The 13,529-nt window shown below is 38.8% G+C and overlaps 1 protein-coding gene across 4 annotated transcripts in view; it reads right to left on the reverse strand.

Moving 5' to 3' along the window:
- BRCA1 (BRCA1 DNA repair associated) overlaps window positions 1–13,529 on the reverse strand; it is a 51,418-nt gene that overhangs the window by 18,721 nt on the left and 19,168 nt on the right. For 3 of the 4 annotated variants that reach the window (XM_033091590.1, XM_033091588.1, XM_033091589.1), the window contains exons 9-14: window positions 13,174–13,250; window positions 9,126–12,545; window positions 8,655–8,743; window positions 6,205–6,376; window positions 2,312–2,438; window positions 290–480 (exon numbers count right to left, since the gene is read on the reverse strand). In XM_033091590.1, coding sequence (XP_032947481.1) covers window positions 290–480; window positions 2,312–2,438; window positions 6,205–6,376; window positions 8,655–8,743; window positions 9,126–12,545; window positions 13,174–13,250 — 4,076 coding nt within the window. The remainder of the gene's footprint in view (window positions 1–289; window positions 481–2,311; window positions 2,439–6,204; window positions 6,377–8,654; window positions 8,744–9,125; window positions 12,546–13,173; window positions 13,251–13,529) is intronic. The other variant, XM_033091591.1, reaches the window with a different exon arrangement.

Here is a 13,529-nt window from a genome sequence, read left to right on the forward strand (position 1 = left end):
TTTATTCTAGGGTCCTAGAACTCTTATCTAACAGTTGAAATAAAATATTTAGAGTGCACCAGGACTCTCTCATCCTCAAAACTGTTAAAGAGTTAAACCAGTAACAACTGCAATAATTTTCAAGTAAACTTGGATTAACATTCAAGCTATTTTTTAAAAAATGGGTTTAAGTATAACAGATGCATTCATGATAGATTGTACACCTGAAAGTTAATTAAGCGGAATATCTTCAGGTAAGATTCAGAGTAAAATAAAAGTGTTTTCTCCATCAGAGCAGATGAAATATTACCTAAATCTTGTCTTGGCAAAAGAGACGGCTCCATGAAATCCTGGGCCTCCGACCGTGTCAGCTGTTGCCCCTCCACCTCAGTCACCTGAATGAGCTCCTCTTGAGACGACGGGCAATTTCTCTTCTGACTTGGTGAATGGCTGTTCACATACCACCTATCATCTAACAACTGGGATTGAGAAGGGAAAGACCTAGAAACAGAGATGAAAGGAGAAAACCATTATCACAGCTCCTGAGAGGGCTAATCATACTTCCTGGGCAGCCAAAGTATACATGAAACAGCTCATTATCAGAGAGATTGGGAATGATTAGCCAAAAAGAACCCGAGTGACGGCCTAGAAGCCTGGGTTCATGACGTCTACCAGCATGTCAGGGTTGACGTAGAACATCTCCCCTTAGGGTCTGGTCTGAGGCAGTACATGTTTTAGCTATTTAAAAGCATGTCAGCAAATTATCCACTGCCATAATCAAGTTCTATAGCATTATTCCACTTGAGTCCCAATGGATGTGTTAGAATCAGGACTCTCATGAAAATAGAAAGTTGACTAATTTTGACATTGCCACAGGCATTCTTTCTACCCAATTTCAGCACAATTACATAGAATCATCCCTTATCTTCTGCCTTTTCAATGTCCAAAATCATTCCAAAAACAAAAGCCAGCTATAAAATATTGTTAGAATATGCACACAGTAATTCCTCTACTCTTTTAGGTGTTTAGGACCTTGCTAAATAAGATACTTATCAATAGATTTAAAGAATCTCACAGGTAAGCTACTTAATTCAAACAATTACTGGGTGTTTACTACAAGTCAGGCACTAATGCTAGACCCTGTGGATTAAAGATGAGCAAGACCTAAACTGCTGTTCTCAAGTAGTCTAGTAGAGGGAGTAAGTTCAATCAATGTGTAGGTTCTTTAACAGAAGTCTCTTAGGGTACACTGGGGTGGGGAGAAGGAGCTGTAATATTTGGCCTGAATATTAAATGGGTGGTTAGTTAAAGCATGGCAATGATATCACTACCTGTAAACATGGGTTTAGTGCCCATGGAGGCCAGATCTTTAAATTCTCTGTCCCAGCCCCCGTGCCAGTACCCCAGCCTCAAAAATATATCCTTAGTCTAGTTCAAGAGCCTTGGAAAAGATGGTGTGATTAGATTATTGACAACCTGTCACTACTCCCCAAAAGATAAGTAAAAATATCCATATACTGAGTCGAAACTCAATAAATATGCTTTCCTTTTCCTCCCTAGAGAGGTGAGATGTGGGAATCGAATGGCCAAGACCCTTTCCTGAACTATCAAATAGGAATAACAGTCCAGAACTTGTCCTTTTATCTTCAGTGTTGTTGTAAAAATCAAATGATTAGGTAAAGTTGTTTTTTTTTTTAATTTTTATTGGGGAATATTGGGGAACAGTGTTTTTCCAGGACCCATCAGCTCCAAGTCAAGTCATTGCTTTCAATCTCCTTGTGGAGGGCACAGCTCACTGGCCCATGTGGGAATCGAACCGACGACCTTGGTGCTATGAGCATTGCGCTCTAACCAACTGAGCCAACCAGGAGCCCAAGATAAAGTATTTTTGAAAATAGAAAATACTATACAGTCTTATCTCAATAGTGATTTAAATAGATACCCTGAAAGATCCTGTGAATATTTCTTGGGGTGAACCAATAAGCTAAACTTTTTCTACAAAGGCAAACACTTCAATTTAGGTAAGGGCTGCCTTGGAGAAGTCTGCCCTCAGCCTCCAGACTTGTTTAGGTTTTAGTTCGAGGCTTTATTCTGCCCTTCAGAAGGATGCACAGATGTGCTGTGCATTTCTCATGTTGCAGTTCATGCCTTGTATGGGTCCAAAAAGCCTACATACAGTTAAACGAAAGAAGTGTCTTAGAGCAATGAGAGGTTAGAAATAGCTGTGTACAAAAAACTGGAGAAAGTATGGTGAAAAATAGTGAACATTAAGTGTTCGATACAAGTAAAGGTGTTACTTAGATACCACGATTTGACATTTACTACTTCTTACCTTTCCACTTCTGGTTGTTTATTTTTACTAGTGGAAATATCCGAAGATTCTTGAAACTTATCTGCAGAAAGGCTTTCTGGATTCTGACTTATAAGATATTCACCATTTTTCTCTGAAGTTAATACTGCTGTAAATGGAATGAAAAAACAAAGAAATCTACTTTATTGCTTTGTTCTGATGATGATAATTCAGGTGAGTATTACCATTTTTTTTCAAAAGCAGCACTCTGTGACAATCAAATTGGTTTTTAAGCAAGTATATCAGACAGAATTTTATAAACACAAGAGTTCCAGCACCAAATGGAACTAAAAAATATATAATAGGAACACTTTAAGACTAGGTAAATAAAGATACCCAACTGAGACAAGGCTGAAAAAATCATGTATTTATATTTTTTGGCCCTACATGATAAGGAAACAAGAATAGGAAGTGATTTTTTTTCTTTTAATCTCTACAGCTAACTAAATTATACTCAAATTCCCTTAGATGATAGGGAAGAGAAAGTACTGGAAAGCACAAAGCACATTTCCTTTTCCATCCCTACTGCCTCCACATCAAAGACTGTATAAAATGGGGATTTGAGCTTTTTCAGTGTGGGGAAAATAAGAGGGGAGAGGTCGGGTAAGAAAGAAAAAAGAGGTGACATTTTGCTTCACATTTTCAATTACTAAGAAAAAACAAACCAAAAAACTAATATACATAAAAAGACCAAGGTGCCAACTGATAAGGAACCCTGAAGTAATACATAGAACTAATGATGAAATGGCATGAGAGAAAACAACACAAACAGACCCAAGGCCAAGTTCTGACATGTTAGTACATCCTTTTTATTTATTAATTCCTCCAAAAGTATTATTGTACCACTGCTTAAGTAGCTTAAAGGCAGAAAACTTTAAAAAGCAAAAACAAATACTTAAACATTACAAATGTCTTCTATTCATTAAAAAGTCACTGACAACTGTAATTCATTTTGAGCTTTTATCAGAAAAGCTAAAATCCATACATTGTGGGAGAAAAATTTTTAAAAAGGGCTGTGTTAATTACACTGTTCTTTAAGACCCTGGGTAGCCTGGGGGAAAATAATCATTGATTTCCTGAGTTAATCTTCAAATGCATTATTTATCGTTTTCTTTGTGCTCATCTTTTCTGGACCTGTGAATTTCTGTGAACTGGAAGAACTCTGCCTGGAGCTACCAGCTGCTGAAAGTAAGCAGAGTCTAAATCTAACCATGCAGGTTTTTCTTTCAACTGGGTATGTAAACTTTTTAATAAGGGTATCATTTCCCCCCAAATACAAGGTGATAATTAGTAAAAGGTTATATGCAGTCTCTAAGGAATCACATCAAACAGAATTAACCATTAGAAAGGGATACAGAAAAAAAAAAGTGAAGGGGCGGCTGGTTAACTCAGTTGGTTAGAGCCCGGTGCTCTTAACAACAAGGTTGCCGGTTTGATCCCCACATGGGGCCACTGTGAGTTGCGCCCTCCACAACTAGATTGAAACAACTAATACTTGACTTGGAGCTGATCGGTCCTGGAAAAACACACTCAAAATAAATAAAAGTTAAAAAAACCCCAAAACAAATTGGCAACACATACTTAAAAAAAAAAAAGGTTATTCTATTGCCTGAATAAATAGTGTATGACTTCCACTTTTTACTACAATGGGGTCAAGCTAAGAAGAAAATAAGCTAATCTGAGTTGTAATTTAACAACTCAACAAGACCTAAAAAACACGGAAAAACTTTTGTTTTTCTTTTTCTTTAATCCTTATGTCATAAATGCAGGGATCCAGAGTCCAAGTACTGAGACGATACTATAATATCCCTTAAATCATTCCCTCATCTGGGGGTCTTAACATGTTATATTCTTCATGGGTAGGGAGTATGAGCCAGACCAGATATTTAATAAATTTACTGGCTGCCTATCATGTGCTAAGCACCGTGCAAAATATTGGGAGAATCAAAGGAAAAGACATTTGGGGAGGAAGGAAAGAGATATTCAGAAATGATAAACTATAAAATAGGGAACTCATAATGAAATTCAGCTTTAAAAAGCACATAACCCATCTACAAGGCTAATTCAGAATTTTCAGGGGAAGAGGCTAGGAATTTTTAACAAGTGCTTCCAGGAATGAACTATGGGGACAAAAAAGATCCGATGTGTCTGAAAATCACTTCCGCTGTAACGGGCTATGATCTTACAAATGGTTAATGTTTGCTTTATGAATGACAGGTAATCCAGGAGAAAAAAATGGCAAAATGCCTGATATGAAATAGCTTTATCTACAGAGGGAGGTACACATAACTTATAATGGGTAAGTATACACATTTACACAGAAATATTATACAGCTTTAGGAATGACCCTTAGATAAACAATAGGGCAGATCTATGCTGACAGCAGGACATTTGATACAAAGACTCTAAAACAATGAATAAGTTTACTCCAAAGGATAAAGTAAAACCTATGAACAAAAATGTTTTATATAGAGATTCAGAAGAAATTTTGAAAAAGGTTTTCAAATCCATAGTAAAACAGAATGTATAAAAACCTAACATTTATGAAATTGCAAAAACAAAAAGCCACAAAGAAACATTTTTGTCTACAGATCTTCAGGAAAGAATAAACACCCCACCCTCAAAGATGAGATAGATTTACACAGATTCAAAGCCAGACAATAACATTTTATAAGCTAGGCATTAAAATGGAACGTCTGAAAAGAAAAAAAATTGAAAATCTAGTCTGTTTTTAGATTGAAGATGGTAAAAGCACCTCAATGAAGAGAACTGTGCTGGGGAATAGACTTTGGGCTTCATTATCTGGGAGATGAACTAAATGAAAACACAGTTACAAAGAAAGCATTTAAGGAAATACATTTGAACCACTGCCATAGCAACAGAGTTCCTAGCTTCTCTGTGCATGAGCTAGTGTTTCTCTCTGAACATAAAAATACTGCAAGGCACACTCCTGGATCAAGGCCACAGTTCTGAATCATTAAGACTTGAGTTCCTAGAAAGACTCAAAGGAAGGCACCAAGGCCCCCAGTACGACTAGAGAAGGAAACGATGAAGGAACTTAAACGTTAAGTAGGTATCACTGAGAAAGTAGTGAAGAACACTTCGGGGGGGCTCCCCACAACTGCCAGTCCCCACTGCAGAACCCATGCTTGTGCATAGCCTCTCATCTACTTGTCTAAGTATTGTATTTGCCCGTATTAAAAAAACCTGCCTGATGTGCTCTTTCCAATTAAATACTCAAAATTTCATCTTACTTTCCTTCATTTATGCAACATTATTCCTCAGCTCAGTGCTCACTTCTTTTAGGAAGTCAGTTCTGATCAACTCCACCTGCCTGGTTCCGCCAAATGCCTCATCTCAGAGGTCCATCTGGCCTTGTTGACAACTATAACGTTGTGATAAACCACCTGACTCTGACACATAATTGGACTTTCTGTGGATTAAGGTGCAGTTCCTGAAGGATAGGGCCTCTCTTCCTATAAACTGGAATGCACATGAAATAGGGTTTTGTGACCTGACAGCTGTGTTATAAGAGTATGTCCAAGTTTTTTTATAAACTTTCAAAAACGATGGGATCACCTATTTCCAATCTCCCCCACTATACTCAACTTCCTACGTGTTCTCCATAGCATCTCTTCATTGTGGGGACTCAGTCAGACAAGGACACTTAATGACTGTCTTGGTCCCTCTGAATGGTAAATTAATTGTGAGCAGGAACTAGAAAGCAGGCTCTAAAATTACCCACGGAGTGACTCAGCAAATATATGCTGAGCACGGATCATAAAATGTTGATGCTAGGTCCACATTTTCCAGAAGGAGATAAAGGCTTAGGGAGGGGAAGAATTTTGCTTACGTATAATTTGAACACTACAAACCTTTTTCTGACATGTTCTGTTCCAGATTTAGCAGGTCCTGTGAGGCACAAGAATCAGCTATGATGGAAGGGGAGCTGTTAGAAGGCTGGCTCCCGTGCTGCTCTAACACCGCTTCCAGTTCGGCCATTTCCTGCTGGAGCTTTACCAGATTATCTTGCATGGTATCCCTCTGCTGAAAACACAAAAAGTGACACTGAGAAAGTTACACTCTTTTAGAAATTTGCCAGAATGCAAGAATATGTCACACCAATTAATTTTAGCATGGGAATTAAAATCACCGAGTACAGAATTATGAGTTCTGCCTGAATACCTTTTAATCCAACCATATTCATGCAATTAATGCCCATGAAATTATTTCAGAATGATGTTAGAAGAGGAAAAAAAATTCCTCAAACTCGCCCAAATAGACTCGCTTTATTGTGATGTCCTTTTGAAGTTGGTTATTGTCTTTTAAAGCTCGGGGACAAAAAAAATCATTAAGGTGCTTAAACACTTTGATATTTAAAATGAATGACTCTGTTAACATTTTATATAGGCTGTATTTCAAAGATTCAGTACTGCGAGGCTCCTAAGAGATTTGAGTTAGTCCATACAAAAATGTCTGGTTTCTAGCTTGTGAGGAGTCTGTTTCTGGGATTCGTTGGACAGTTAGTCTCTAACAGAAAGAGCAGAACTAATTCATTTATCTATTTGTTCATTCAATAACCATCTGTTGACCATCTATTATATGTCCAATACTATCGTAAGACTGGGGGTATAGACCCCATGGTGCTGCCATTCTAGCTGGAATCAGGCTACCTTGAAAAGTTCAGAGGACCTGAGAGGGAAGGATCCAACAGAAAGAGCCCAAGGAAAGCCTGGAAGGACAGTTATTGTTTCCAATTCAAGAGACGGGGCTCTTCTTGCTTATGGGACTCCTGATATGTCTTTTTCCACTTCAAAAAGAAATCTGCTAAGTCTAAGGTTTTTGATAAGCCAAGTATTTGGGAAGTGAGATTTCCAAAGTATACATTTCTTCATTACTTTTAGAAGGAACAACAGTGGTTGCCAGCAAACCCCGGGGAAAAACAAATTGTTTCACACTCTGTGTCTTCCTCCTCGGATCCTTGAAAATGACTTTGCCCTTTACTAAAAACTAGCCATCTACTTTCTCCTGCTACACTGAGCTCATAGCTTTCAGGTTTTTATGACCAGAAAATGTATTCCCAGCTTCACAAAGGCTTTCACTGCTACCCTGAGACTGTTTTGCTGCCAAAGTCATCGCCGGCTGCACCACTGCCACCATGTGGCGCCCGTGAGTAGTTCCATCACTGATCAAAAGAGGGCTTGCCTCAGTAAATCTGGACCAAAACCACAGATATCCATCCATACGTTTCAGAGGCTGCACTGGTCACTACAGTCACGTGTAACCTCTGTGTGGCCGTTAAATAGGTTAGAAAATCAGAAAAAATAGTAATGGGAGAATTATAGTTAGATAACTTTCCTTTGGGTTTCCCCTGTAGGCAAGTGGCCCGATACGGTACCTTTGGGAGACCAAAACCAAATTGGTTACCAGGTTTTCTTGATTCTAATTCTTAAATGTTTCGCAAATTAGCCTTACTCTTCTAATTCCCACTATGCTACTCTGATTTCTACTTTTCATACAGCTTTCTACTGTGGAAGTTCCTTAAAAACCATGTTTATCATATCTCTTTCTTCCATAAAGACCTTAGTGGTTATTCCACTGCTCAGATAAGTTAATACTTTCTGAAACTATGTCATTATTACTCGTTATTGCCCTCAGGATAAAGTCCAAATTCCTAAGTATAGCATTCAAAAGGCCCCTCATACCCTGATCTTATTTCTCTTCCAAACCACCCATACGACCTGTTTTCTCGTCACACAAGACAACTTTGTGCTTCCTGGGCATTTCATGTTTCTGAGCCTTTGCTTCAGTTGCTGCCTCCCTTCTCTTTCCACCTGGAAAAATTCTGCTCATCTTTCAAGGCCCAGCTCCGATGTCTCCTTTGGAAGTCCCCATCAACAACACATCTCCTACCAGGAAAATGGTTCCCCACGACTTCATTTGTACTGCTAACACATTAGTATGCGGAAATGGAATACATGACCCTCCTTTGACACAGTAGTGCTTTCATACATGTTTCTGCCACAGAGGGCTATGGGATTTGAAGGTTTAGCTTATTGATTAAATTCAGTATTTAGTGTTCTGCAGTGAGCTAGGTGGTGGGTGGGTATGTGTGTAAAATAAAAGGTAGCATGAGTTCATGCCTGAGTTCTATCCAGTTGATTACAATCTAATTTGAGGAGACAAGGTACCACACACAACTGTTATACCACTGATTCTATGGGGTGATATAAGCAAATGTAAGAATGAATGCAGCATGCATACTACTGAATGTAATGGACAACACACAAACGCACACACGCACACATACACACACGCTTTTTACCTGAGTGGTTAAAATAACACTCTGAGAGGACAGCTCTGAACAGTCTTCAGAGAGGGTGGTTTCACTCTCATACTCAGATGCTGTTTCATCTTAAATAATAATAAAAATAGAGGTTTAGATGTAAAAACAGACAGCAAATATTGCAACTTGCTGTATCTGGTTCTTCCCACGGGCAGGACAAATATCATTTTCATGTCACACAAAATGATTACACGTCTTCTTTTGGGACACCCTGGTTTCCTCTAGAAATCGTAACAAAACTACAAGTCCACTAACAACTAGGGCATCAAATCTCATTCCAATAGAGACGTTCCAGCTAGGTGAAGGAATTTTAAGGAAAAGCACCTCAGGAGGAACATGCTTCAAGTTTAAGAAGCAGTTACTTTAATTGTACTTGGAAAACTCCTAAAATGTGCTTCCCCAAAGGCAGAAACATTTAGCTCACTTCTACAAAACAGATGGTTTGCGTACCTAAGTTTGAATCCATACTCTGCTCTTCCTGATTATACTCTTGCAGGCCAGTTTCCCTTTTGTCATCAGTGGAAACCAATTCCTGGTCACTGAGAACTTCCTGGTTTTCAGACTGATGCCTCACTTGCATGGAAGGAGGGTCAAACATCGAGAAAGGATCCGGAGTGTTTGTATTAGCTGTCAAGTCTCTCGATGCATTGCACTGTGAGGAAAATAAGCTACTAGAACGTTTCGCCTCCTCATGCAGGTGATGCTCCTCGGACGCCTCTGCTGATGTTACCTGTTTACTGCAGTCGTTTAAGCTCTTCTTCAACGATGCTACGTTCTCCTCTCTTTCCTTAGACAGACTCTCTGTGGCAACAGAGTTAAGTCTAGTCGATGGAGACGGTGTATTGCTTACTTTACCAAATAGTAAGTATTGGAAGCAGGGGAGTTCTTCATCCTCACTAGACGTGTCCTCTTCTGAGGACTCTAATTTCCTGGCCCGTCTTTGGTGACCCTGAGCCAAACGTGTATGAACTAAGGGGCTAGAGCTCCTTTTGAATTCTTTCTGGACACTTTTGCTAAAAACAGCAGATCTTTCCTTCATGTCGCTTTCAGCAAAGCTGCCATTTTCCTTTATTTCATTCTTGTTTAACAGGTCCTCCGGTGTCTCTGAGCAAACCTGACTACTTCCCATAGGTTGTTCTAGGTGATCTGAAATCTGACATGGAGAGTAGTCTGCATTAACAGCCTGAACTACCCCTTCATTTTCTCCCTGCCTTTTTATTTCAGGATGTTTACAGTTACTTACAGGAAGGCTTTGCTTACAGGCGTCAGGTTGCATGAGACCTAATCTGAGCACAGCATTTAATTCTGGTCCTCTGTTTCTACTGAGTTCTGCTTGAATGTTTTCACCACTGGAACCTACTTCATTGATACTAGAGCCTACTTCATTAGTACCGGAATCTGCTTCATAAATATTACTTGAGCTGCCTTCTTTAAAAGTGCTTACTCTAATGTTATTTTGGCTAATTGTGCTCACTGTACTTTGAATGATGCTCTCACTTCCCATTGCTCTTTCAGGTGACACTGGATGTTCCTCAAAGTTTTCCTCTGACAGGTTTTTCTCACATATAGTTTTAATAGATGACCTGATGGGAGAAATATGTGGTGTACTATATAGGTTTTGAGTAATTCCATGTTTATTTCCAATAGTGAGTTCAGTTTTGTTGCCTCTGAACAGAGATGATCGACAAAGTCCAGAGACTCCTTTTATGCTATATTTGGCATAATCTGTATTTTCGTCTTTCTCACAAACCACAGGAAAGCCTACAGTTGTATGAACTGCCTGCACATGCCTGAGTTTAGAATCTGTCTTTCCCTGATTTTCTTCTTTTTGTCCACATTCAAGAGTGACTTTTGGACTTTGTTTCCTTAAGGACCTGGAGTGAGTATAGACTGTTGCACATTCCTTTTCTGGATTTCCTGGATTTGAAGACAGAGCAAATGACTTACGCTTTGAAACCTTGAATGTTTTCTGTAAATACTGTGTATCAAGGTCACTCTCTTCCATTTCTATGCTTGTCTCTTGAACATGGTTAACTTCACATCTCAATGGATCCTTAAAACTCTCTGTGTCATTTCTAGTATCATTAGAAGAACCATGGATAAGTTCCTTGGGGTTTTCAATGGCTGTACACACACCCACATGTTGATTTGGTGCTGTTTTTGCCTTCCCTGGTGTGTCAGGTTCCAGTAATGACATACTATCCTGAGTGCCATAATCAGTATCAGGTACCAATAAAATACCGGTACTTTCCATAGATTGATCAGTTTGCAAACCTCTTCCTCCACTTAATATGAGATCTTTGAGGTCTTTGGTACTATGAGACACTTGAACTGTTTCTAGGTTCTCTTCTAGTTCTTCTCTTTGAAGGCTAGCATTGACAAACTCTTGAAGTTTATTTGAACTTGACCCGTTAGTAAAAAAACCAGGTATGTTTGTTAAATTTAGTTCTGGGAAAGCATTACTGGTAAGTCTCTTATTTATTTGTTCATTTGGCTTGTTACTCTTCTGGACTCCAGTTGCAGGTTCTTTATCTTCCATGAGTTCAAGCTTTTTGCTGTGCCTGACTGGCATTTGGTCAGAATTTTTTTTCTTTACCTCTTCACTTCTAGAACAACTATCAATTTGTAGTTCAGTATGATTAGGTGGGTGTGGATTTCTACTGACCTCTAGTTCAAGTGCATGAATAGGCCTGGTAGAGGACTTCCTCCTCAGCCTATTCTTCTTAGGTGCTTTTGAACTGTGAATATTTAATTCTAGTTCCATATTGCTTATACTGCTGCTTACAGGTTCGGCTACAGTTCTGCAAGCAGATTCTTTTTCCAATGATTCTGTTGCGTTAGCATCATTCTCTTTCTGAACATAATCACCTTTCGTTTCATTCCTATGACCATTATTAGTAATGTTCATCACATGACCATTCTGTTCTCTTTGGTCAGTTCTCTCAGTTATCTTTTCAGGAGTCTTTTGAACAACTTCTAAATCTATTTTCTTGATAAAATCCTCAGGATGCAGGCCTGATGTAGTTCTCCTCTTACGCCTCAGTTTGTTTGTGAAGGGACACTCTTGTGTTATCTGAGGTTCTACAGCAGATGCTCCTACAATTATGTTTTCAGTTAAGTGGCTGAAGTTAGGGAGGCTTGCCTTCCTCCGATAGGTTTTCCCAAATATTTTATCTTCAATAGTAGTTTCCACGGGTTTGGAGTGGACTCTTTCACTTTCACATATTAAAACATCATGAGGGTCACTGGTCATTAAAGCTATTTTCTCTGAAGAACCAGAATATCCAACTACTTCATTTGGAACTTCTGCACCAGCTACTTCTGTATTTGATTCAGCTCTTCCATCAGGTGAGCCATGAGACGTTAATATTTCATCACGTCTGGAAAACCACTCATTAACTTTCTGTATGCTACTATTCTGTGTTATCCAAGGAACATCTTGGGAATCTCTAGGGTTGTCAGAGCATGGAGGTTTCTGCTTATTCAGTTCTTTTCTCCCATTCAGGGGATCAGAATTCAGAACTACCTTTATCTCTGTGCTGGGAGTCTGCCTATCATTACATGTTTCCTTACTTTCAGCCCATCTGCTCTGTTGGCTCCTTGCTAAGCCAGGCTGCTTGCTTTTATTACTGAATTCAGCCTTTTCTACATTCCTTCTGTCTTCAGTGAGTAATAAACTGCTGTTCTCATGCTGTAATGAGCTGGCATGAGTATTTGTGCCACATGGCTCCACATGCAAGTTTGAAACAGAAATACCCTGATACTTTTCTGGATGCTTCTCAGCTGCATGCTTCTCAGTGGTGGTCAAATCTTTATTACTGGATTGGTGATGTTTAATATTTGTTATAGCCTCAGAAAACTCACAAGCAGCTGAAAGTATACAAAAACAACAAGTGATTAACAACGGACTTATGAAAAAATACGTATTTAATACAACTTGGGAGTGGAAATGAAATAACTGGCAAAAATTGTTAGAGAAACTAACCTCTTAAGCAACCAAGTATACTGAAGCTGTAGCTCATACTCTTTCACTTAGTTCCTATTTATCTAGAGTCACATTAATTCCCCTCGAGATCATTAAAATTTTAATTTCAGAATTCCCCCTATTCAAAAAGTACACCTATTTCCCCAACCACTAACAGTGATTTAAAAGCAGGCTGTCTGAGCATCAGACACATAGTGCTTTGTTCTATCTGCAGACTTATACTTCCTATATTTAAATATCAGTATGCAAAAGATAAAATACAAACATATCAATTAAATGTAAAAGTCAACAACCAGTTACATAGAGTACTATTATAAGCACATCAGTCTAGTGCCTTTTAAATAGTTCAGGCTGTATACCATAACATCTGAGAAACAGCAATACTCTAACTCTGCTAAGAGATGCTGTGAATTATAAATGTCCCAAATGGTCTTCAGAATAATCTAATTACAGTACTGCATCTTCCCATTCTCTCTTCAGTGCCTGTTACGTTGGGCAGACTTGCCATATTACCCTTTCTTGCAGGATTCAAACTGGCTTCGGCCCTTGCTCCTTGAGGGGTGGTTTGTAACAATTCGTGATCTCCCACACTATAGGGAAAAGACAGAAGCCTTAATGAGAAACCCTAGTTATATGCTTCAAGAGTTGTCAAATGAGCAAGATCAGGTATTTTAGCTCCCGATCAGCAATAAGCTGATCAATTTGATTCACTTTTTGAAATGTGCTCTCTCCTTTAGTAACTTCTAGTCAAAATACAATGGTCAAAGACTGAGAACACACAGTCACAAAAATCAGAGCAGGAATATAGAACACTGTTTTATGGACATGCAAATGAGAATAAAAACTTAAGTGATAGCTCACTTAAATGA

Source organism: Rhinolophus ferrumequinum, chromosome 21, assembly GCF_004115265.2.
Source record: "Rhinolophus ferrumequinum isolate MPI-CBG mRhiFer1 chromosome 21, mRhiFer1_v1.p, whole genome shotgun sequence".
Taxonomy (NCBI): Eukaryota; Metazoa; Chordata; class Mammalia; order Chiroptera; family Rhinolophidae; genus Rhinolophus; species Rhinolophus ferrumequinum.